This window comes from Dermacentor variabilis, chromosome 1 (assembly GCF_050947875.1).
Source record: "Dermacentor variabilis isolate Ectoservices chromosome 1, ASM5094787v1, whole genome shotgun sequence".
In the NCBI taxonomy this organism is placed as follows: domain Eukaryota; kingdom Metazoa; phylum Arthropoda; class Arachnida; order Ixodida; family Ixodidae; genus Dermacentor; species Dermacentor variabilis.
In genome coordinates, this window is record NC_134568.1 from 98,214,185 (window position 1) to 98,238,039 (window position 23,855).

At 41.9% G+C, this 23,855-nt stretch overlaps 2 protein-coding genes across 2 annotated transcripts in view; one reads left to right on the forward strand and one right to left on the reverse strand.

Moving 5' to 3' along the window:
• The first annotated feature begins 1,887 nt into the window (after positions 1–1,887).
• Positions 1,888–5,820, forward strand: LOC142581516 (uncharacterized). Its single transcript, XM_075691214.1, has one exon. It carries the CDS (start codon positions 1,984–1,986, stop codon positions 5,665–5,667), a length of 3,684 nt encoding a protein of 1,227 aa, XP_075547329.1. The 5' UTR covers positions 1,888–1,983; the 3' UTR covers positions 5,668–5,820.
• A 6,661-nt stretch (positions 5,821–12,481) lies between these two features.
• Positions 12,482–23,855, reverse strand: part of Flo1 (flotillin-1) — a 103,113-nt gene continuing 91,739 nt past the window's right edge. The window contains exon 11 of the mRNA XM_075691215.1: positions 12,482–18,289. Coding sequence (XP_075547330.1) covers positions 18,260–18,289 — 30 coding nt within the window. The 3' untranslated portion in view covers positions 12,482–18,259. The remainder of the gene's footprint in view (positions 18,290–23,855) is intronic.

A 23,855-nucleotide genomic window follows, 5' to 3' on the forward strand; every position in this document is an offset into this window, starting at 1 on the left:
TGGATTCGCAGGATCGGGCGGGCTGACTTCGAGGAAGTGGCAAAGAGCGCACGGCTTAGTGAAGTAAGGGCCACGCCTACTCACAGCCTCTTATATTGAGCGTAGTTCACGCCTACCGCTTCGAAAAAGTGTGTGTTCATGCTCTGCGTGGTCTTTAGCGCGTTGTTCGACTTTTTTTTTTTCGAATGTGCTCTCATTGTTTCATGTAGTTTCGTCTTGCGGTGAAATGCACGCATCTGCAGCTGGCCTGTGACATAAAAGCGACATTATTCAGGGTGTGTTTTGAGCTCCACCAGAAGTTAGCACATTCTCGACGCTTTTGCAAGGCTCAATATGACTTACGATGCAGTATTTTAGCTTCGAATGTACGCCCGCATGTATTGATTTGGTTTGTGGTGGTTGACGTTTTTAACGTTCCCAAGCCACTAAAGCTAGGATGGAGGTCCTAGTGAATGGCTCCGGATAACTTTATCTAGCTCGCCTGGGGATGTTTAACGTGCACTTTGATCGTAGAGTCGTACGTGGGCCGGTAAATTCCTCGTTGGCGTTTCATAATACCCGCGCGGGCGCGCTAGCGCTGCTTTAGAAGTTGGTGCCTCGCGCGATTGTATTTCTCCAATAAATTTTATTTGCTAGTTGTAACAACTTGTCATTATTTCGTATTATTGACGGCGCCTCCAGGGCACCAAAGCGGCAACGGGAACACCAAAGCTAGAACCATGGCTGGATGGGGCTCGCCGAAGCGTGTGCATGCCAAGAGGGTATAAGATCGCGGACAGCCAATTTTGTATGCGAACACCCCCTGCGACGCCTGCATTATTGTAATGTCACGTGCTCTTCAGAGGCCTCCGTTAGCCATTACATGTGCCCTCCAGGAGCTGTGCTTGTAAAAAAAAAACTGTATATCGTCACGATTACCAAAGCACCCCGCAATAAAAAAAAACGGCCCTGTTGGCAGGCATTGCTGACCGCACACAGCCGGAATCTCTCACGGACCGGCCAAACAAAAGTATCCTGCAGGTACGTAAATGAACCTACGAAACCACGTACACATACTTCTACGCTGACAACACCTGAAAATTTGGTAATTACGCGCGTGTTTGAATACACCGCGTGCTTGCGTCGTGTTTCAGCAACGCGCGAACTCTCAACGTCGCGCGCCTTTTCTCTATTTCTTGCGCAATTCCAACACGAAATTCTAAAGGCCAGTTACCGACTGACAAAGAAACATCTCGATTGAAAAAACTGCTCCGCAGGGCTCGCACGAACTTTTCTGCAAATTTCCTCCCGTAGCGTGTTATCTGTCGTCTGCTACGGCAGGCCCACCACCGGCGGCGCCACCGTCGAGGCCGCGCCGAGCGGAGGAGGAGGGAAGTGAATGGCGCTACTTTGGGAGATTGAGGGGCTTTACAGCGCAGCAGCGCCAGATTTCCCTCTAGGTAATGTAGTGAGAAACTCTATGCCATGAATAAACGGTGCCATGAACGGCACGAACTGCAATCGATACCAGTGGGCTGCTACTTATCACACGTCAGTGAGGTCTCAAAAACCATAGAGTTTCTCACTAGAAACTCTATGTCAAAAACCTTTATTCAACTAATAAAGCACAGGTTTTAATAATATTGGTTTAATAAAAAGAATTATCTGCTTATTTTGCAAAAATATGGCATGTTAATTATGTTTGACGGTTATTATATGTACATTTATAGATACAATTTTCCGCCGCGTTGAGCGCCTCTAGCAGAAAAAATACAAACTTAAGTACGCGAAAAAATTACAGTAGCTCCACTTGCGCGCTTATGCTGGTACGCGCCGCGGTTTATCTTTTGCCCTCTGTGGCGATCGTTGGAACTTGAGAGTGTGCGGGGCCTGCGCTACTTCGCACGTTTTTGGTTTAGGCGCGAATGCTTGTTCGAGCTCTGGCAGGGCCGGCTCGAGGCGTCTCGCATTCGAACGTTCGGCCGCTGCAAGCTTTCGAAAATAATGCGCTTGACAGACTGGGGAATTGCGCCTTCTAGTACCTGCGATGTTCGGATCGAAGGTTATTGTGAAATAAGTGGCAAGTTCGTGGCTACAGCAGATATTCTTAATCGCCTGAGTAGAAGACGTATCGAGTGTGTTGATGGCAAGAGGTACGAGCTTGTGGGACCGTTCGACCGAGTTTCGGGTATGGAAGGAAACATTCCATCCAGAATACTCGACGCATTTGTGCATGGCGTGCCAGAGAACTGGAGAAAAGTCATACGGGGTTGGTCAGAGCAGGAATTCACCACGAAGTGCCGGGGTTGCCGTGAAGCCGAAATCACGTTGAAGGACCGAGCCCACCCTCGTCAGCGTTGTCCTGCTGATGAAAGTTTCCAGAAGATGCAGCGACACGGTGTGTCCAACTCGCAGCAGCACAGACATCAACGACAGAGCCGTGCTACATTCGCCTCGGCGTCTTCGTCTACCAAGCAACAATCGACTCCCAAAAGCAGCGTGGGCATTGCCGGTAGCAAAACTTCTCCTGTGCTCCTGAAGAAAGTCAAAATTGTCGTTGAAAGACTACCTGCGGCGGTATTGTTGGAAATAGTGGACGGAGCCAGTGCGGTGGGACCGAGCAGCAGCACGCCTAGTCGTGCGTCGAGATCTGGGACGAAAACAAGAAACCAGTCAAGTTTCACTCAAGTACCACTTTCTGGCAAAGCAAGGAGCAAGGTACAGAAGGAACTTGAACCAACTATGGGCACACTTTTGAGAAGTCGTTCATGCCCTGCCACGCAGGCCCGTGGTGTACCAGGGGGACGTACTGATGAAGAGTGTACACGGGCACGACCGGCTAGTGCACAGCGAAACTTGCGGAGCACAAAGCAAGATAAGCAGGCTACTCGTGATGCGAATGAACAGATCAAAACAGCTTCAACTTGTAAAATGCTAGTGAAGGAGCAGAGCATTTCTGGCAACACAGATAAAAAAACTGCATTCCTAAAACCTGCCAGTGTTACTGCATTGCCTGTAGCCAAACTAGCTTTACCAGTACTAGCAACACGGATGCACAGAAAGGAATATAGTCAAGGACAGAAGAAAGGCACAAAGCAGAAAAAGGAACTGAAATTAGGTGGTGGCCAAAGGTCTTCCAGAGGTGAACAAAGGCACTGTGGTTATGATCCAGAGAAGGTAGACGAATGCAAAAGCAGTAGAAGTGTGCAGACCAGGATCGGCCGTAATCCTGCTAGAAAGAGTGAACTCGAGGTTAAAGCAAAGTCACCATGCGTTTTGCCAGCTACGTGCACGTCTAGCATGGACAGTTCTCGCCAGAGTGCTTGTGGCATGGAGCAAACAGGCATGCAGCTCAGAAGTTGTAAACGTGACATGTTATCTGCAAGGCCGCAGAAAGCAACCAAAGGTCTGAGAAAGTGCACTTCCACTATTATTGGGAAGCAGTATTCATTGCGCACCAATAAGTCAAGCATTACTGAGTTGAATTCAGCCAGGCAAAAAGTGGACAACAAAAGTTCACTGTCAGAGCACCGGAATGAGGTTGCAGAAGATAGCATTCTCCGTACAGAACATGAATGCAGACACAGTGCAAGTGAAAGTGTGCAGACTAGAAGTGGGCACTACTCTCCAAGCAAGAACACTGAATCTAAAGGCAAGCTTGGAGCCAAGTCACTACATGTGTTGCCAGCTAAGCATAAGCTCAACTTGGACAGTGTTCAGAGTACAGCAAGTGGGAAACAGCAAACAGATGTTCCACACAGAAGCCGTACATCCCATGACAACATGTTTGCAAAGCAGCAGAAAGCAACTGATAGTCTGGGAGAGTGCAGTTCCACCATTAACGAGCAGCGTCCATCACACACTAGGAGTAAAACGGACAGTGCAGAGTCTATACCAGTAAAACCGAAATTGGATGGAAAGAAGTCATCAGGGACCCAAAACAAGCCCGCAAGAAAGAGCAACCGTCACCCTGAAGTGCAGGAAAAACGTCGGTATAGCACAAGGAGTTGTGCACTCGCCAGTCCACTCGCTGGCAAATCGCGCATTGATTTGTCAGCTAAGCACAAATTGAACCTGGGAACTTTTCACTGCACTGCAGTTGGCAAGCAACGAACAGCTGCTCTACGCAGAAGTAGCACATCGGGCAAAAACACAGTTGCAGAGCAGGAGAAAGCAACCGAGGATGAAGCACCGCGCAGTTCTCCCATAGTCAGAACACGGCGTGCCTCAAGCACCAAGTTTAACACTGGCAGTGCAGGGTCAGTGTCGGGCAAAGGTGAACAGAAATTGAGTGACAGTTCATCAGGACATCAGAATGAGGTGACAGGACAAAGGGGTGTTTCCTTGAACCGAAGAATAGCATCAACAAGAAAGCGTGCTAGCACATGTTCAGCTGGTATGTCTAAGACCAGCTGCAAAACTGATGTTAATTCTAAGTCAGCCTCACGCAAACAGAAATTAAGTACAGGTTCATCGGGACGTCAGGATGGCACTGTTAGTCAAAGAAGAGCACCAAAAAGAAAACATTCTCTGGCGTCTTCACCTGAATTGTTGCCCACCAAGAAAACATCCAGAGGTATTTCTCAAACCAATGTTGCAGCAAAGGTTGCATCACGCACTATGTCTAGTAGGGCTACAGTAGGCAAGCAGAAGCCAAGTGAGACTTCCACAGGACTTCAAGATGATGTAAATCAAGAGGATGTTCACTCCAAGAACCAAAGAGAACCAATAATGAAATCTGTAGCCACATCTTCACCTCTAACATTGCCTGAGAAGACAACCACTGGAGATATTTCTGAAGCTAAAGCTGTGAAAAATGATCGTGTCAAAAAGCACAGTAATGGCACTGGCAGAAAAAAGAGGAGTTCACGAAAGCAACAAATGTCAGTAAAAGTTCATAGTACAGGCAGTCATGCAGACTCTCCCAGACAGCACAGTGGTGAAGGTACTAACGCCTCCAAAAGTGAAGTACAAGTAGAGCAGACAGCATCTGAAAGTCAGAGGACATCTGAGTTGGGTGTCCCAAGTACATCGAAAATGGGTCGCAGCGAACAAGTTGAGCCTTTTGCAAAACCACAACCATGCAAGCGAGGTCACAGCACAAATGCTCCAAGTCAGGACCTAAAGTCCAAAGCAAGCGAATCCACAGAAGCACTGCTGGCAATAACAGCTAGGAAGGGCACTCTCAAACGCAAGGCGCAAATCAAGAAGCTGACAGATGCACTGGCAGCAAAGGAAGCTTGCGACGACATTTACCAGGCTCGGGCCTCAGCTGCCAACATCCCAGATTACTTTGTCATGTCGGAGCAATGGGATGATCTGTCTGATTTCCGGGCATCTAGAATGACAACACCTGTGCCAAATTCCCCTCATCTCAGCCCTGGGAAGAGCCAGTTTTCATTTTCTAGTGTGGGCAGTGCATCGACACCAGAATCGCCCATACCAGCAGCTGCGATCATGCAGGCACTCCGTAAGCAAGGACATGCTGCCAATATGAAATCCTCAACGCCAAAGTCTAGGTATATAAAAAAAAGTCAGAATGTAAACGTGGTGGCAAAAGGACTCCGGAATCTGGAGGCCATGTTAGAGAAAGAAAGGCTGAAAGAAAACTGTGAAGACTCCGACGAAGAAGTGGAGGACACAGACTTCGAAAGTAGTCAAGAGGATGAACTATTTCTTTTTAACTGATATATCTAAATTTTAAATCTTTTGACCATTGCACAGAGGGAGCACTTTTGTGTGAAGTAATTTTGTCATGCTGCTGAGTCATTCATCTTTGCAGCGTCGTTTATCTTGTAAATCACCAGCATCCGTGAATAAAGTTGCATGAATGGAACTTAAGTGTTGGCCTCACGGAATTTTCATTTGCATATGAAGACTGGTGCAGCAAATGGGGGCATTTGTTGAGCTTATTGCCTGTTGGGTTCACAGAAACAACAAAAGTGAGCTGAAGAAATGCATTGTTGTGACTGTAACCACAGCAACATTAGTGTGGACTCGCAGTACTAGTATGAAAGGCAGCAGCTGACTCCATTGTCCTTTCTTTAGTGTTAAAATAGGTTTGAATGTAGATTCTGTTACCTAGTTACAGCAAATGATTTAATTGTGCAGTAACTGCTGCCTGAATGTTGATTAGTCACCTCCTTTAGTATCAAACCAACATGTGCAAATGTTAGCGATTCACTTTTATACATTCTGTAAAATAGTTGCAATTATGAAATAGTGTTTCTCACAAAGTAACAGAAGTCTCAAGTTGATGTGCAGTGGACTGCTTACCTTCATAAATTTTTTGAACATGCAAATGGAATGATTTACCATGACCTTGAATTGTTAAGCCTGGAGCTTATTCCATGGTTTAAGACCTAGCAACATAATGCTCTTCCATACTTCACATGGACTGCATAAATATTGTGAGTGCCTACTTAACATTGTATGTGGTAGGCCTTGGGTGGTCATCAGTGCAAGCACTTCCGCTTTATCAGTGGCTACAACTTCTAGTGATTTTTTTATACTTGCTAAAGCTCGTATGTAATCTTGGTGTACTGTACAAACATCATGGCTGCATTGGCCGGAATCGACGAGCATTTGTGGGTGGAGTTATTGTATGCATGTGAGTGCCAATATCGTGGATATGTGTAGCTCATGAATAACGGTTGGAGAGTACTTCCTGTCAATGTGCATTGCCCTACATTTAATTTTAAGAATGAGATAGGGGCATGAAAATGGGAGAAAAATCATTTGTGCTAGTCTTGTACGGTTGCATTTTGAGCCATATGTTTAGCTGCAATTTGAAAAAAAAAAAGCGAATACTAATGCCATTTGGAGCACTCAAGAACTTGTAAATATTGCTGTCACATGTCGAAGCTCAACGGTCACTGAACAATATACCAGTGTTCGTGCTTGTGAAGAGCAACTGTTGCTGTGTAACTTACTTGCTGTGATGCAAGTGCTTATGATAGCTCGTGTACAAGTAGAAGCTAAACATTTCAAGAAGCCCACATATGGGCTCACTTTGACATACTGCTAGGCTACACTTGCAGCAAAATGCTTGTGCTTACCAACTGCCACCACTAGAATTGGTAGTCACCATAAGGCATGATTATGGTTCAGAAGTAGCTGGAGATCAACATCCTGTATCTTGGCCTTTCTGTTATCAATGGCCTGTTGTCAGACGACCATTGTTAATGCAGCTTCCATAAGGCACGGTTAACTCTTATGGGTTATAACTCAAAATTTAGTGTTGCTGTGGTGAACTGCATTTTTCTGTTCTAGACATTCAGCTAAGCTATAGTACATATGTGTGCACACTGAACAAAAGCTATGTGACTCTTCAGGCATAATATACAGAAGAGGTGCAATGATGGGAGCTGTGAGGGTGCCAAGTCGTGTTGCGCTGCTTACCCAAGATGAAGCTAAGCCAACTCACCCAAATGTCACTTTTGCTAAATCTGGTTGCACACTGAGAACGCGAAGTCTGACTGTGCAATGAAATTACAAAATCTGGTCGCACGAGAGAGCCCAAAGCATGGTTGCCTGATAAGAATGTAAAATATTTGACTGTATAATGGAATTGCATAGTCCGGTTGCACAGTGAGAGGGCTTGAAATCTGATTGAATGTTACAGAGGCAGTGAAACACCTTTAAACATGGTAAAAAAATGTTCTCAATCTGTGCACAATGCAAACCAGATATTATTCAGCTGCATGCATCAACGAATCTACAATCTTGCATAATAGATGCTTTCTCTCTCCTACGACTTTTGAGGCCACCACTTTTTTACTCCCTAGGTGGCATAGACGATGACATTAAAGCAGGCATGATGGCCCATAGACGCTAGCCATTGGGCGATCATTTATGAACATAAATTGCGAGCAGAAGCTCGCACGCATGCACATTCCTCCAGATCTAGGAAACGGTAAAGCAAGATTGCACACTTAACACTGAATCAGTTCAGACTGATAAATTATTCACTGAAAGCTTCATTTTCATTAATTTTACGGTAAGAGATTGATTACTAAAAGAGAAAATGAAGGCTGAATGTCCATTTTTGAAGTTTCGCATCGAAACCCCAGCGCTCGTATACCATGATCAGTGCACAGTCATGGATTTCAAAGCATTTTCTTGTATTAGCACCATGGGGGAGCAGAAGAAAAGCTAATTCTTTCACTCCTTTAGAGTACAGTGCAGTGCATCTTTAATAATAAAAAATTAACTATGCCTGAGCAGATACCGTCAAAATTCATGACATCATGGCAAGCTGGTGCGGGAACTTCAAGGTGGCATCGCCACCTGTCTTTCGTTTTTGTGTCTTTTCTAGCCTTATCAAGCCTCCCCTCACGGTAAGTGGTTTTTAAAGCAAATAGCTTTCTTTGGCTCTTCAAGCCATTTTTGTGGTTGGTCAGTGGTCAAGGGTCAGTCTATGATTGGTGGTCTCTCTCTTGTTCGCTTGTTTGCTGATTCGTTAGGGCTATTCGCTTACATTGACACTCATTGTCGATGGCTTCTGCACAATGTTTTTGGATTGTAGAAGAGTAATCTACTAATATACAGCTCAACTTATTTCTCCCTTTAGTGTCTTTTTAATGCATCCCAGTTATCCTGTAACCTCTCCTTTGTAGCTTTTTGGCACCTTTGTTAGATGCCAACCTGGAAGTGCTACCGTTAGTTCAATACAAAAAGAAGAAAAAAGCGATAAGGAAGGCACTGCTATTGGGCACTACCCTGGCTGACAGGAACTGGTGAGCTGAGGAAAAATGAAGACATTGCATTCTTTATATCTCCATTCATATTACTTCCTTTTCAAACTTGTCTTTGCTGAAATTTTCCTTGAGAAGCATTGCACTCACTCCAGCGTGTTGCCCAAGTTTTGTGAAAAGCTGTTTCAGGGCTCCTTTAGGATATCAAACGTGACAAATGCGGAGCTTCAGCTGCGCTGTTTAAGTGAGCCCGGGACTACTTGAGGGTTTCCGATGCTCAACGTTCACGCTGTGCTTCCCAATGCCAATGCTGTATGTCATTCAGCTGTGATAGCTTCCAATTTTACCAGTCAAACCTTCCCTCTTACAATCCATACTGGAATATGAGCTTTGCTATGTGTAATTCCATCACCTCAATGAAACTGCTGCAGTACACTGGTTAGAACAGCTGGCTCACAAATGAAAATATGTCTTCAGCACACATATTTGGTGAATTTAAATGTGAATTGGTTTAACAAATGAGTGACTACATACTAGTAAATACAGCATCATGCAATTTTGTAATGTTTTTATTAACCAGGACAGTTTTTCAAAAGTGTAGGAAATGTTTAACGCATTTTTACATTTATGCAATGTTTTCTGAGCATATGATGGTATTGAAACATAGTCTTTTTATTGTAATTAATTTTTTTTTCGTTACGTAGAGACAAGCAGCTCGATATGCCCATAAGATGTCTTGTATAATGGCTTTGCCTATAAAATTTCTCAAGTCACGCTATGCTACCAGTTAAGGTGCACTGGCATGAGCTCATCTGAAACAACATTCATGGGTGGTCCAGACAAGACAGAAGGTCACAGGAAGATGGAAGATAGAAGTGATGAGCACAAGTCAAACAAGGAATGTCACTGGAGCCAACATATCAACAAGGGGACTTGTCTTCGTGAAAGCAACAACTGCTTTTCTTAGCAGCATCTATGCACACATAGCTCGCTCTCCCCGGCCCTCAATGGGGGAGCAGAATAAGCTGGTGCATAGAGTAAGGTGAAAGAGGCCAAGATGTTAAAAAAAAGGGGGGTCGGGGGAGGGAGGAGAAAAAATAAAGGAATGGTGTTTCCTGCTTCCCACCACCCTCTTTCTTTTTCAGGCTTTTGAAACACAGCATGTTTCTTTTATTCCGTCGCACTAGCCTTCTTGCAGTGTTTCAGGCAATGACAAAAGCCAACAATAATGTGGCTGGAAGAGGATCGTTAAGCTGTCTTGGCCCTGGTGGGCCTGGTTGGGGCAATGTTAGCACTATGCTTGCATACAAATGTGCCACACAACCATACCTACCAACCCATTAATGTTACAATTCATAAAATCCTGCCAACAAGACACTAAGGGGAGAAGAGAGGAGGAATAGAACTAATCTTTAATTAAAGATTGCCCTAAGCAGTTCTCCTTTGTTGGATACACGCACATTTTTATTAATGATGATTTACCTTTAGATGCAACACAGAAACTGTAGAAAACTATGGACAGCAGAGACTGACAAGCAACACTTTGTTTGTAGATCACAATGACTTTTTCATCAACATTGCTGTTGCCAATTTCGCCTGTTTAAGGGAACTCGCCTGTATAAACTTGGTTAAAGCAAGTACCCATCTGGCATCCTTACAGCATCAGAAGACTTCCAATGGAAAGTTGAAAAGACTGTAGAGTGAAAAAGATTTTTCGCAATTGACACAACATCCATAAAATCTTATAACAATCCCTAATTCGTAAACTTTATGAAAAATTTGGAAGATTTGGCAAGCATGTAGAGCAATATATTTCACAGATCACAATGCCAGAGCCATGCACCATTTCTGTTCCATTTGTGGGCCTCCCATCCCATGTGCAGTTCTGATTATCTTATTTGATATTTTTTAAGTAGTTTTAATCTAATTTGTCTGCTGCATCATGTTTTTGCTAAATTAATATTGCACACAACAGCACAAGCAAAATAGTGTTCCTATTGTAACAAAATATTTCAAATTTCACGAAGTGGAATTCACACAGCTGCATCAAAACAATGGTTTTATCTTCTGGTATACAAATAAGTTTGTTGTACTGCATGAATAGAACATCACTGTTACAGTTACAAAACTGGGTAGCACAATATGGCAAAAGATAAATTGTTATTCAACAAAGTTTTTCAAGTCTACATAATTCCAGGCTTGCACTTTTTTCTCGTTTCCTGGCAAACACTATATCTGGCAAACACTATATGTCACATTACTGTTCTACACTTACTTTAATAAAAAATTCTGGGACATTTGCACAACTGAAGCAGCTACATTATAGACAGTGATCAGCTGTTTCGCAGTAGTGCGGACACGTGGTGGTTGAACTTTGCACATATGCAGCAATTCATTTATGCATACAAAGTTTGGCACTCTTTGGCCAGAACTCGCCCTTGCGCCATTAAAACCCATTAACCAATCACTCCATGCATATACAGCGCCAACATATTCTGTGAGCATCTGTGAAACTTCACTCTATGAACGCGGTGGTTTAAGGTGAAGGAAAGCTCTTGTGCTATGGTGTGTGATGGCGAGATTTGCATCAAAATTTTGGTTTAATAATGTCATGCAATCTGGCACGAACTATGAGCCATTGCTGCTTTTAGCCTTCACTTGAACGATGTCATGGCGTAACTATGGCTGTCTTGGCTACCAGCTGCCAAGTACACACTCAGTGCATATTTCAGTCTCCTTGCAATGAATACACTTGAGAGAAAGAAAAAGTATTAACGTGTCACACTAAGCCAGACAGCCAATTTTAACAGTGGATGGTCCCTGGCCCGATAGGTTGTGGTGCCTTCTTTGAATGCTACCGTCTTGACAACATCCATGTTACCTGCTGTGGACAGGACATAGTGGGATAGTTTTTGGTATGGACTATGGCATTAAAGGGATACTAAAGAGAAAGATGTTCAGTTTTATAACACTTCTAAACTAAAAAAAAAATCCTCTTACTCTGAAAGGAGGCTCAATAAGTCGGAAAAGATAAAAACAAATTAAAGATGGACTGGTAACGCTACCTTGAAATTTCCACACCAGCTTGCTTTGAGGTCATGAATTTTGATGGTGTCTGCTCGGGCCTATTTAATTTTTTATTGGTAGAGATGCACTATATTGAATTCTAAAGCAGCCAAACACTGACCTTAAGTTTACAGAACTTTTACTGTACCATAACAAGTCAAAATACCAGAAAATAAATTTAAATCAATGAGATCGCATTGATGAATTAGTACAATAATGAAAAAAAAAAGACACTGGTATTCTGTTACAGTAACAAACCTCTTCCTACAAAAGCTTAAGAAAACGAGTTTTGGAATAGATCAGTCTAAACCAATTTAGCTTCTCTTCAGTGTCCTTTTCCAGATGTTTTTTGCCACTAATTGGACTGTGACATATAGCAGGACAGTACATGCTTTTGACAGTCTTTGTAAATATTTTTATTCCTCACAAGACATACAGCACCAGCTGACAAAATAAAACCAAGATGTCAATCCACAGCACACTAGACTAAAGGCTATTACTACAATGCACATAAAATAACTACCATATGCATAAGCTAACATCTGGACGTTACCAGTGTTTGCACCGTAATAGACTGGCTGCAAACATGCAACAACCAACCCATACAAAGAAAAGGGCACATCTGCCAAAACTGGAACAGCATAAAAATACTTTCCCCCCTCCCCCATTTTATCAATAAAGGGGACAGGAGACAAGATAGTCAACAAGTTTACCAATGGTATTGAGACTATCTTCTACCATTTTTCCAGAAGGATGGACTTTTTTCTGCTTCAAAAGCAGAGCACACTCACAGCAGACATAAGTGCTGCCAGACAGCTACAAGTGAAAAATGCAGGCTGAATGCACATGAACACGCTGCATAATACTTCTAGCCACTTTTCCCTTCACAGTAGTTCCGAGCATTCAAAACCTCATCACTGGCAGCTGAAACGGATTCGGCATGCTTCCATGTTGCCACAGGGCTGCCAACTACTTTGACATGTTACGAGGTTGCTGCTCAATGTAAAAACCTCTGTGCAAGTTAGAAAAGCCATGCAGGAGGACATGTGCCTTTTTTTCAATCAGATTAACCCCTTCGGGCACCAATGAATTGTGCACTGAAAATTTAATTCCATCACAGTTCTTGTACCTTCAGAATCGTGAAAACTATACAGCTGCAGAACAAATGAGGAATTTTTAATTATTCGGAGCGTTTTCTTAAGTTCACAGAATGTGAGAAGTCTATAGGAACATCAAATATTAGAATCTCAGCTATTTCAAGTCTAGTACACTTGGGCAGCACCTGTCCAGATGCTTGAAAATATGCCTGATACAAAACGCTGAAAACAAAGAAGCAAACCCACAACATGAAGACAAACTGGCATGCAATGAAAACATCCAGCAGTCTACCTTCCAACTTATTTTACTAAAGCGCTTTTCACTTATTTTTGAAACTTGCAGTGCAGGCCCAATCAGAAGTGCTTCAAGGTGTTTGCAATACATTTAAATATAATTTGAATCAGCCCTTCTAATTTTGAGTGACTACCTACGCATGCACAATTGTGCCTGTAGAACCTGGAGGGGTTAAAGAGCACCCTTGTAGGCATAAACTGAACACTAGTCCATCTTGGATGAAGTTAGGTAAAGTGAGCAATCAGTGCCAGATCTAAGTACACCAGTGTGCAAAACAGGGGCAGTATTCTCGGTCGTTCACTTTTGGGGATACTTTCACAAGATTTCTCATGACTAGCACCGGATGCATTGGCATCTATGGCTACAGCATTCCTGACACAGTGCCTCAGCATAGTGTCAGGAATGCTGTCACCCACAGACACCAATGCGTTCGGTACTAGCCAAATTTCCCAAAATTATCCCTGAAGATGAACCAATATCAGTGCACCAGGCTTGCACCATTGTGCTTACTGCTACTCCTTTACTATAAAGCCTCACTGAAATTTTGAGCTGTTAAGCCCATCCACCTGATCCCCTGGCATTAGTTCATAGCATCAGTCTGCATTAATCACTTACATAGTGTACATTTTGTGATGTACTAGTCTGTACAGCTTAAGTAGCAATGGCAGTGGTAAACAATCTTGTACCACTCAGTTCCCCTTAGGTGTGCTTCATAGAGCAAATCACGCCTTGTTAGTTGAGTTCTAGAAATAACATAGCATTCTTACCCACAAATGTTTTCATGAGCTGAACAAGTTTTCTCAGCCTAATTCTCCATGAAACCAGTTTTAAACATGCACAACAGGCATGCCGCTTGCACAAGTTTCAGAGAGTAACCTCACTGGTTATTTTTAACCAATTTGCACAGGAATCTATTATTGTCCCAGCATACCCATGGAATGCTGTTTTAGAACTTACAAAAGGAATGTGATGCACCTGCTCTTACAGCTGGGTAGCCGACAGTTGACTGGACTTCGACATATTTGAACAAACAAGCAAGTCCATACTACACTGAATGCTGGAGTTTCCACTACTATAGGGTACATCAGCACATGTTTTTGGGTACCTGTATCCACTGTTTTCAGCACCCAGACAAGTTCAAAGACATTTTAATTTTTCATTTTTTTTTTGTGTATGCTTTTAGCAGCATACACTTGGCTTTTTCCAGTTCGGCTCCAGATGCTAAAATAGCTTTTTTTTTTTATATACACGAAGCATACTCCATGAAGCATTGTGAATTACCAGCACACCATGTATCATTATGGCCTGCAAGCTTCATGCTGCAGGCCATGAGAATTCCAGCACTGATGGAGCTGCTCAGTTCATGCACAACAAATGTTTGCCCATTTTTGCATTACTCAAATTTGGGTGTACACACCTAGCAATTTGCTTACTCTAAAAAACTGGCTATCAAGTTATTTCTTGCATTAATCACGAAGACCTAATGAATACTGGAAGTAAACTGGATGAATGTGGTACTGACAGCTTTACGGGCATCACATTGGGAAAATGTTTCCTATTCTGTGGCACAGAGTGCAGATTGTTTAGCTACTACTGGTTACCTCCAGTGATGCTACCACCCAGCTGCTGACAAAAGCACAAACAAAGGTGAAACTACAGTTGTTGCCAGTGACTTTGCTACACCCATTCACCCCATATTAGCACAACATTTCCAGCTAGACAATTAAGAATTCTTATAAGCACAGCCCACATCTTTTAGACTATCACTGTCATATCAGGATCTGCCATACAGATGCAGGGTCTCAATTTTTAAAAGCTTTCAAAGCAACGAAAGGGTTCATAGCAGAAGTGCGAATATATATATGCACATTTAATACTCTTCAGGCCTGTGCAGACTTCAGTCAAAACCAAGTTAGAACATAATTGTTAAGCATAACACAATGCAGTATAGCACAGATATGCAGTAGTCAAATTTCAGATAACATGAATGGAACCTTTATTTAAACATTGCATACAGTGGCTGCACAAAGGTTTCATGGCAGGAATGATTATTTGGAGAGCAGTAAGTGTGCTATGAAACAAGTGTTAGAGTTGGCTACATTTATGCACAGCTATGACAATTCAACTAAAAGGCAAGAAAAATAGCCCTGAACTGCAAGTTACAAATCTGCTAGGTTTAGTCCTTGTAAGGACATTTCCCAGTGATCACACCGGACTGAAAGAACGCCTTTTCCTTTAGTTAATGATGCAGAATGTACAACATAAGATGTGTACAGTTCACTGTGACTGAAGAATGTGGCATCCCAGAAGTGTCACTGTAGCGATACAGGGTGCCAAGAAACATTTGTGGCAAGCCAAGTTGCAATGTCAGGTCAGTTTTACATAGCACTTGGACTTAACTGAAAACATGTTAGCTTATAAATTTTGTAGATGCTGTAAAGAGTTGGCTCCATTAGGCTGTCTTCAAGGAGCTGTGAATTGTATACGTACAGCAAGCTCTGCTGTCACTACTCTTGAAAAGTGGGTGGCAGAAGATTTTGCATTAAATACACCATCTTACAACACTGGATGGCACCCATAAAATTGAGCAGGCAAAATGTGTCTGAAGCTGTACATGTGCTGCTAACGCTAAGCTGTTGCAGCAGTTTGGTATACCAAGGATGAAAGTCACCATTTTTCTCTTTCACTGCAGCTTTAATTTCAAGCCTGCACCAAGACTGGTGCAACATGCTACAAGGCATGCAATATTTGCAATGTCTGTTCCAACCTCAATCCTAAATGTGCACTCAAAAAGATTCAGAATGCAATGCTTCTGAAACTTGGCACATTCTAAAACCGAAAACCAAATCTACCATCTTAGATACCAGCAGATCAATTTTGGCAGTAGCTGGGCATAATAGTCTCAGTGCTACACAGAAGAATGTGCAAAGACGACTGCTTACTTGCTGTTACACTGAAGCTGCCATATGCTAAAATATGTGTCAACTTGCCCTACAATGCATCACTGGAGACACACAAGCATGTGAACAGTTTTTTTTAAAGCACTGGCATTCAGCACTAGAATGTACCAGGTGAAAGAACAACATTGCAGAGCTAGTTCTTAACACAGGCTGAAATGATTCTAGAAACTCGTTACCAGTCTGTTTGCATGTCATTGGAACACAAGCCACTGGCAGGAGATGAACAGGACGCTTACCATCCTATACATGTGGCAGAGCAAACACTTCACATCAACCACAGTGCAAATGCATATGGCGCAATTAGCATGCATGAAAATGCAACACACACACACACCTTTCACACAGAATGAAAGGTCACCTTTTAATGACATTAAAACTTGACATAACATTCTTAGAGTAAGAACAGAAACTGAACACAACATAAAACCTTTATCACAAAAGAAAGAAAAAAAAAAGGGGGGTCATGAAGGGAAGTTTTATACAATGAAATACTCTTAAAGGCATTGTTCTAAACATAACACAAAGCACGGATAAGTTGGACAGTCTATTATGGCCTTTTTCTTGCTATGAAGATTTAATCAGCAAACTATTCACACATCCTCGAAATGTGTGCACTTTCCAACGGCACATAGCAAGTGGTCAGCAGCAATGCTCTTAATGGAGACGCTATAAAATCGCTACACCCCGAGATACATAACAATGAGAGGGGTGGTTGTTAAAGGAATTTCAGTGAGCAGATTTCTCGTGATGTTGCCTCTCGGGTGTGGGAGCTTCCAATCGGCACGTAATAAAATGGAATTAAAAACAATTTATACCTCGAAGAACTAAAAAGCAGGAAAAGCTTTACTTGGTCACATCAGGAACTTGGAAGCATACTGACTGGTGAGCTATCATTTTTAATAGCTTTTAGGAAACAATACCTCTGCTTTTAATCTTATTTTAATTGTTTTCTTAGCAAAATATGACTAAAATATTGACCCTTTTGTGATACATCAGCCACTTCATTAAATTTGCCTGAATCACCTTGAACACATCTATACAATACACATGAAGAATGAACAGCACAAGCTCCTGCTACATGCTACAAAAGGGACGAAAGCTTGGTGGATTACGTAACCAAAATTAAGGGAGAAATATAGAATCATTTTTTTTTTTCAGAGAGCAGCGGTGTACAGTATTAATATTAAACAAACTGCATGCTTGCAGGACCACGAGTAACGTGTACCTGGCGACATGCTATATTATATACAATTCAAGCTGTAGCATGCGAACAACAAGCGACAACTTGCATATGCTTATGGCTAAACCAATTTACTACAAAAAGAACACAAGATGACATCATTAAATAATAAATTTCAAAGCACATATGACTAGGCAGAATAAGCCACAGGTTTTTTTTAGCAATGAAGGAATAAGACCATGATACATGCCAATGCAGGTTGCCTTTCAGCTCATGACATTGAACATGTACTTCATTTTCAAGCATTCATTTAGATTATGTCTGCTACCATTACTGGCAGCTACATTGAGCTGCGAACGGCTAAGTTTAATATACAGGGCTTCGTAAAGTTCCACTGCAATAATGCAAGGCTTTGTTAGCAGAACTTCTGAAATTCACTAATAGCTATAAAAATAGAACAAAACAATAAACAGACGAAACTGTTTGTTGTAAATAATTAATATAGTTAGCAAAGCTGTAAAACTTTTCTTTTTTTTAAAAGACACTGTCACAGGACACTTGAAACATTAACATGCAGACATTCGTTTAAGTTAAGCTGAAGCAATCCAGTTAGCTAAGCCTTTAAAGTAAGTCAACACAAAATTCACAATTACTATTTGCAGACTGCCACAAAAAATTCTGCCTTGTAAGATCTTGCCAAAGCGCCTCACACATGAAAGATATCGCCACACAAATTACTTATTAGGCTTTTCAATGCCAGAACACAAGCTTCCAGGAAAGAGAAGGAAAAATAGTTATAAAATAAAACAGTAAAGAAAAGGTGACCTATCTCTCAAAGCATGTGCACAAGAAAACAAGAGCAGAAACAGGCAATGTGTGCAACCTCAAGGTATGGCTTAACAGGCTAACATCACAAAGTGCATGAGTTGGATTGGCCAGCGCAAAACGGTATTCAATAGTCTTCAGCTGAAGCTGGTGGCATCTCTTCACATGGCAGCTTGGGCAGTCTTGGTGTTCTGAAGCAAACAAAACAGATGCAAGCACCATTAGGAACAGAAGCCAAGGCGCACGTGACTAGTACAATTAGCTAAGGCTCACGTGACTAGTACAATTAGATGAAAAATGGAAGTGTACTTTATCCAATTTTATTTATTATGCAGAGTAATGAGCACATCTACGTAGTGCCCACAATTTTATGACTAACTATTGTGAAAACTGCACCTGAGCAGGTGAGTTGGCATAGCATTTACCAACTGACAGTTTAATCATTAGTGAAGACACCTGCAAAAGCTTTGCATAGTACCAAATAAGCGCCAACTTAATGACCGCAATTAGTTACACTTGCTCTGCACATATAACTGGCGTGACCGTCACAATGTTCATACAGGTTATGGCCACTTTTAGGCAAAATAAACAGAAGTCACTCAGACTTGCTCGCAAAGAAAAAAAAATGTTTGCCTCGGGCTAGCTCAAACAAACTGGGCTCGGAGTGAGCTCCACTAAATAAGTGATCCCGAAGATCAGGCACAGCATGGCTCATTTGCAATCGTAGTCTTGCATGAAATTATGGGCTGGTTTTGGTCTGTGCTCTCCCTAGACAGCACCTTGATCGAAAATTTTCAATTGCCATATCTGGTCAACCTGAATGAGAAGCAAGCGTGCACCGAGATAACTATGCTGTAGTCGAGCATGCGCTATTTCAAATTTTTTTTCGTTGTTTACCAATATAGGAGATGAGACTGGTCGTAAAATAACATTGGCTATTGTTCTTGCACACCTTAACATTTACTATTATGTGTATAAACCTTCCATACTAGTTTTAGTTGTGAGATGCTTGGATTTTCTCTATACCGCTAATTTGCAACACCAGGAGTTCGTGCCTTGTTTTGTACTCCCATGGTTAGGCGACAATGGACTGTATAATAAGTAAACAAATACCACAGATGCATGATTTAGCAGCTTTAGCAGATTTAAATTTAGACCATTGACACCTTTTGTCACGATGCTGGCAGTGTTATGGATTCTGCTGCAATGCAGCACTTGCAAACAATGCAACATGCATTGTTTATTTTTGTTTGTGGGTGCGTAGCTTAGAGAAGGGTTTGAACTAATCTCAAGGTGATGTGCTCATTTCATATAACGAATCCACAAAATCACACCCTTTTTTCGATGGATCAAGTTGGTTGAGGACACGAATTCCACAGGAAGGCAATACTGATGACAGGAGTCTCAGCAACGACAGGCACAAGAACTGTGCGTGCAGACTTCAAAACACATCTCCAATAATCCACACCCATAGCGAGAACGAGGAAGACAAAAAGTGCAATCGCTCCGAATACATGCTTCTTAGCAGTACAAATGATGGACTGGGCGAAGACACCCTGCAGTGATATGCAAGGTGCTGCAATGCCAAGGAAGTGCCCGAAGGTAAGAGAGTGAAGGCTACGGTTGAACACTTCAGAATTTTCCTATGAAGGAGCATGCTGTATAACAGGAAAGAGACACTGCTCCAAAGCAGAGCACCAAGCTGTTTTCATCCATGAAAACATTCTTAGTGGCGAAGAGGAAGAGCCTCGCGAAGCCAGTTTCAACTGTGGGTGTCAGAACGAGAGTGCGCACCACTGGCCACTCGTAAATGACATGCTGCAGAAGTCCAAACAACCTAACTGTAATGAACAGACTGTTCTTACTTGCTCCAAGTCAACGTTAATCTCTGCCTCAAAAAACACAAGTACACATTCTTAAATTTCCACTAGCATTTGAGTCAGCAAGAGTGAAATTATAAATTTTCTCAAGATAAAGCTCAATTTCTTTATGTGCCCCCTGCATAAACTGTCAGCGTTTGTCGAAGATGGGCTAGGGTTTTGAGAAATACAGCAGTGCTATCAATTTTGCCAGTGTAGTTTTTTATTATAGGGGCAAAAGCCAAATAAACAACAAAGTCTGAAATTTTTTGCTCCCGTTTAATAATCTGACATCAAGGGGCTAAATTTGCAAAATGTTCAGCAAAGTGCAATTAACCTCTGTTAATGACTCCCTCATTATTCAAACACATCACTTCTGGTGTAGCTCAGGGCAGAGGGGTTGGGCCATTACTACTTCTACTCTATATTAACCTTCCACCTTTGCTGTCATCCAGAAATGGACTATTTATTGATGATTGCACTATATATTGTACGGTATCCTGCGATACTGGCCAGCAATTATAACAATTATACCTTGATGTGATAAGTGCATGGCGCTCAGCCTGGCTAATACCACTTAACCATACTAAAAAAAAGGTTGTCATTTACTAACCATGTTTGCCATGGACCCCTAGTACTTCATTTACAATCAGACTTACCATGGCAGTACCACATTAACACCAACTCTAGCTTCTGCTAATCATTCTTTCAGACATCTTAAACGTAACATTAGCCAGCCACCTAGTCACCTATGTAAACTTGCTTACACCACATTAATCCGACCCAAAATTAAATATGCATCTGCCATTTCAGATCCGTATAAACTCGGCATTTTTATCGACATCGAAGCCCTTCAAAATCTTGCAGTTTGCTTCATATATTCAGAACATTCACACTTCAGTAGTGTAACAGCTTTAAAACATTGCACACGATTGTGTCTTTCGCACTGCCACAAACTTGCTCACTCATCACTTTTCCATGACATCATCCGGCAACCAGCAGCCACCTTTCCATGTTGGGACCACCCTAAGAAAGTAACACGTAATATGCCGCTCTAGACATTACGCAGAATCTTTCACACCATGCATAATAAAGGACTGCAACCAGTTGCCACCACACATTGCCACCAAAACTAACAACAGCAAATTCCAAGACCTCATTCATGATGTCCAGGCAACCACCCCTGTTAATTGCTCTACTGATTGGTTCCCCCAGTGTGCTTTATTACATAACTATTTTGCTTATTTCTCGTTATGTTCCCATGAATATTTTTGTTTGTATTCACTTCGCTGTACTTTATATTTTTGTACAGCGCCTTTTCCTTACTTTGTACTTGTATTGTCTATGTTGAACGATTCTCATTTGATAAGTTTGATATTGTCCTTATATATGTTTGTGTTTGCATGTTCGATGGTTACATTACTTTGCCTCTGCTCTACTACGTTTTTCTTTCCTTTCATGAATTCTATGTATGTCTGCACTGTCAACTTGTAAATTGTTTTAATTGGAATCATACAGTACTGTTAATTTTATTTTTGTTCCCCTTTATTGTCCTCCTTTACACTCCGAAACCATGATTTGATTATGAGGCATGCTGTAGCGGTACTCCAGGTTAAGTTTGACCACCTGGGGTTCTTTAATGTGCACCCAATGCATGGTACACGGGCGCTTCACCCACATTGAAATGCAGCCGCCGTGGCCGGGATTTGAGCCTGCACCCTTGGGCTTAACAGTACAATGCCATAGCCACTACACCACCATGGCAGGTAAATAAAACATACTGCCAATAAATAGCATGTGAATTTAAAGAACACCTAGCACTGTAGGGTTAACTGGTGTGGTGAACTGCCTTTATGCAGTAAAGCGTGTGCACAGTTAACTGTATAACTTGGTGCCTTACGTCAACGAAATTTAGCTTGACTGACAATCCCTTTATTCAGCTCCTCCCTGACATTAGAACTAAACTTGCCAGTTCGAACGAACCTCATTTGTGGATACACGGACTCGAGATCGTGTGGACTCTGCGTCGGATGTAGTCTCATGGAATTAAATTGGAATTGAATGGAATGCAGACTTACTGTTCAGCTTTACTATTCAGTTTTTTTCATATGGTTGTAGCTAACAAAAAACTTTGTCCCTTGTATCCAGTTATTCTTTTCCCTCATGCTCATGCAAGCTCTGATTCACTGGGACTCACTAAAACTCCTAAGTAACTTTGAGTATGAGCAAGTTTGCTAACATGTGGCTATGATGCTGATGGCTATGGCTACAAAAATGGAACAAATTCCTGTCACTGCATCCTTAGGCTACAATAAATGTACGGAGGCCCACCATTTGTACCCAAGGCTATGCTAAACAGTAGTTGTGCTCTTTACCATGGACATAATACACCAACAAAAGAGTTCTTTTAAGACAAGGCTGCATTGCCAACAGCTTCAATAGCCAAGAACAATCTGCATGCTGGTGGAACAGTTGAGGTGCCAAGTTGAAATGCGATCCAAATGTTCCAATTGAGTAAAAAGCGTGGTCGCTTGATGAAAATACACATGCTGCAGCTTAGAGAGAGGCTCGCTACTTCACATGGGAAACAGACATAAGAGTTACGGCTGGAGTTTTTATTGGAGGCACGCTAGTTGTCAGGAACAGCAGAAGAGAGCATGCACGGCTCACAGTGCACATTGCAGCAAGTCCTAGTTCTGACAATGAACAGTTCTAGTTCTGACAGTATGTTCTGACTGTAAACCTCTGTATAATAAGTTTCACAGTGTAGAACTGTGCATCTAGTTGATTTTGATGAGTAACATGCAGTGAAAAGCATAGAAGTGAATTAACTGGCTAGCTATGCCAGATGAAATTGAATACCTGTTTGCATTTAATTATACATTTAAATAGCAGCAGGAAAATAACCCCTCTGTCGCATTATATAGAGCTAAAATCTTGCATCACAGGTAGTACAATTGGGAAACAAATTTTTTTTTCCTTTCGAATTTCGAAACCATGTACACTGCAGCAAATTTTGGGAGCAAATGTAGAAATGGTGTTACTGTGTGCTTGAGCATGCAGTTGGTGTACCATTCCATTAAACTCAACAGAAGAATGCAGACAACTATTTTTGTAGATTAAATGTTTTCCAAGCATAGAAACATGTTACATCGAAAAGACGTTAGGATGGATAGCTGGGCGTGTGTGTGCTTGAGCATGCAGTTGGTGTACCATTCCGTTAAACTCTACAGAAGAATGTAAAGACGACTATTTTTATACATTTTCCAAGCATAAAAACATGTTACATCAAAAAGACGTTAGGATGAATAGCTGGGTGTGTGTGTGCTTGAGCATGCAGTTGGTGTACCATTCCGTTAAACTAAACAGAAGAATGCAAAGACGACTATTTTTGTACATTAAATATTTTCCAAGCATAAAAACATGTTACATCAAAAAGACGTTAGGATGGATAGCTGGGTGTGTGTGTGCTTGAGCATGCAGTTGGTGTACCATTCCGTTAAACTAAACAGAAGAATGCAAAGACGACTATTTTTGTACATTCAACATTTTCCAAACATAAAAACATGTTACATCAAAAAGACGTTAGGATGGATAGCTGGACGTGTTGGTTGAGCATGATCTGATGTGAAAGGCACGAAGATCAAAAAGATTGCAAATGACACTAGAGGCTTTGCCTGCTACTTCATCTCAAAACATACCTTATATTTTGCTTATGCTGAACGTCCCCCTCATGCTTTTTAATGCAATTAGCATTTTTTGTTTACTTCAGCTGTTTTGAGCCTGCCTGCCTGCCTGCCCATAGTTCCGCTGATGGCATTCTCTCTTACACTGTCGTCACTCGATAGTGATTATGCCACTGTTGTAATGCCATCATTGTTATCACATCATCATGCTG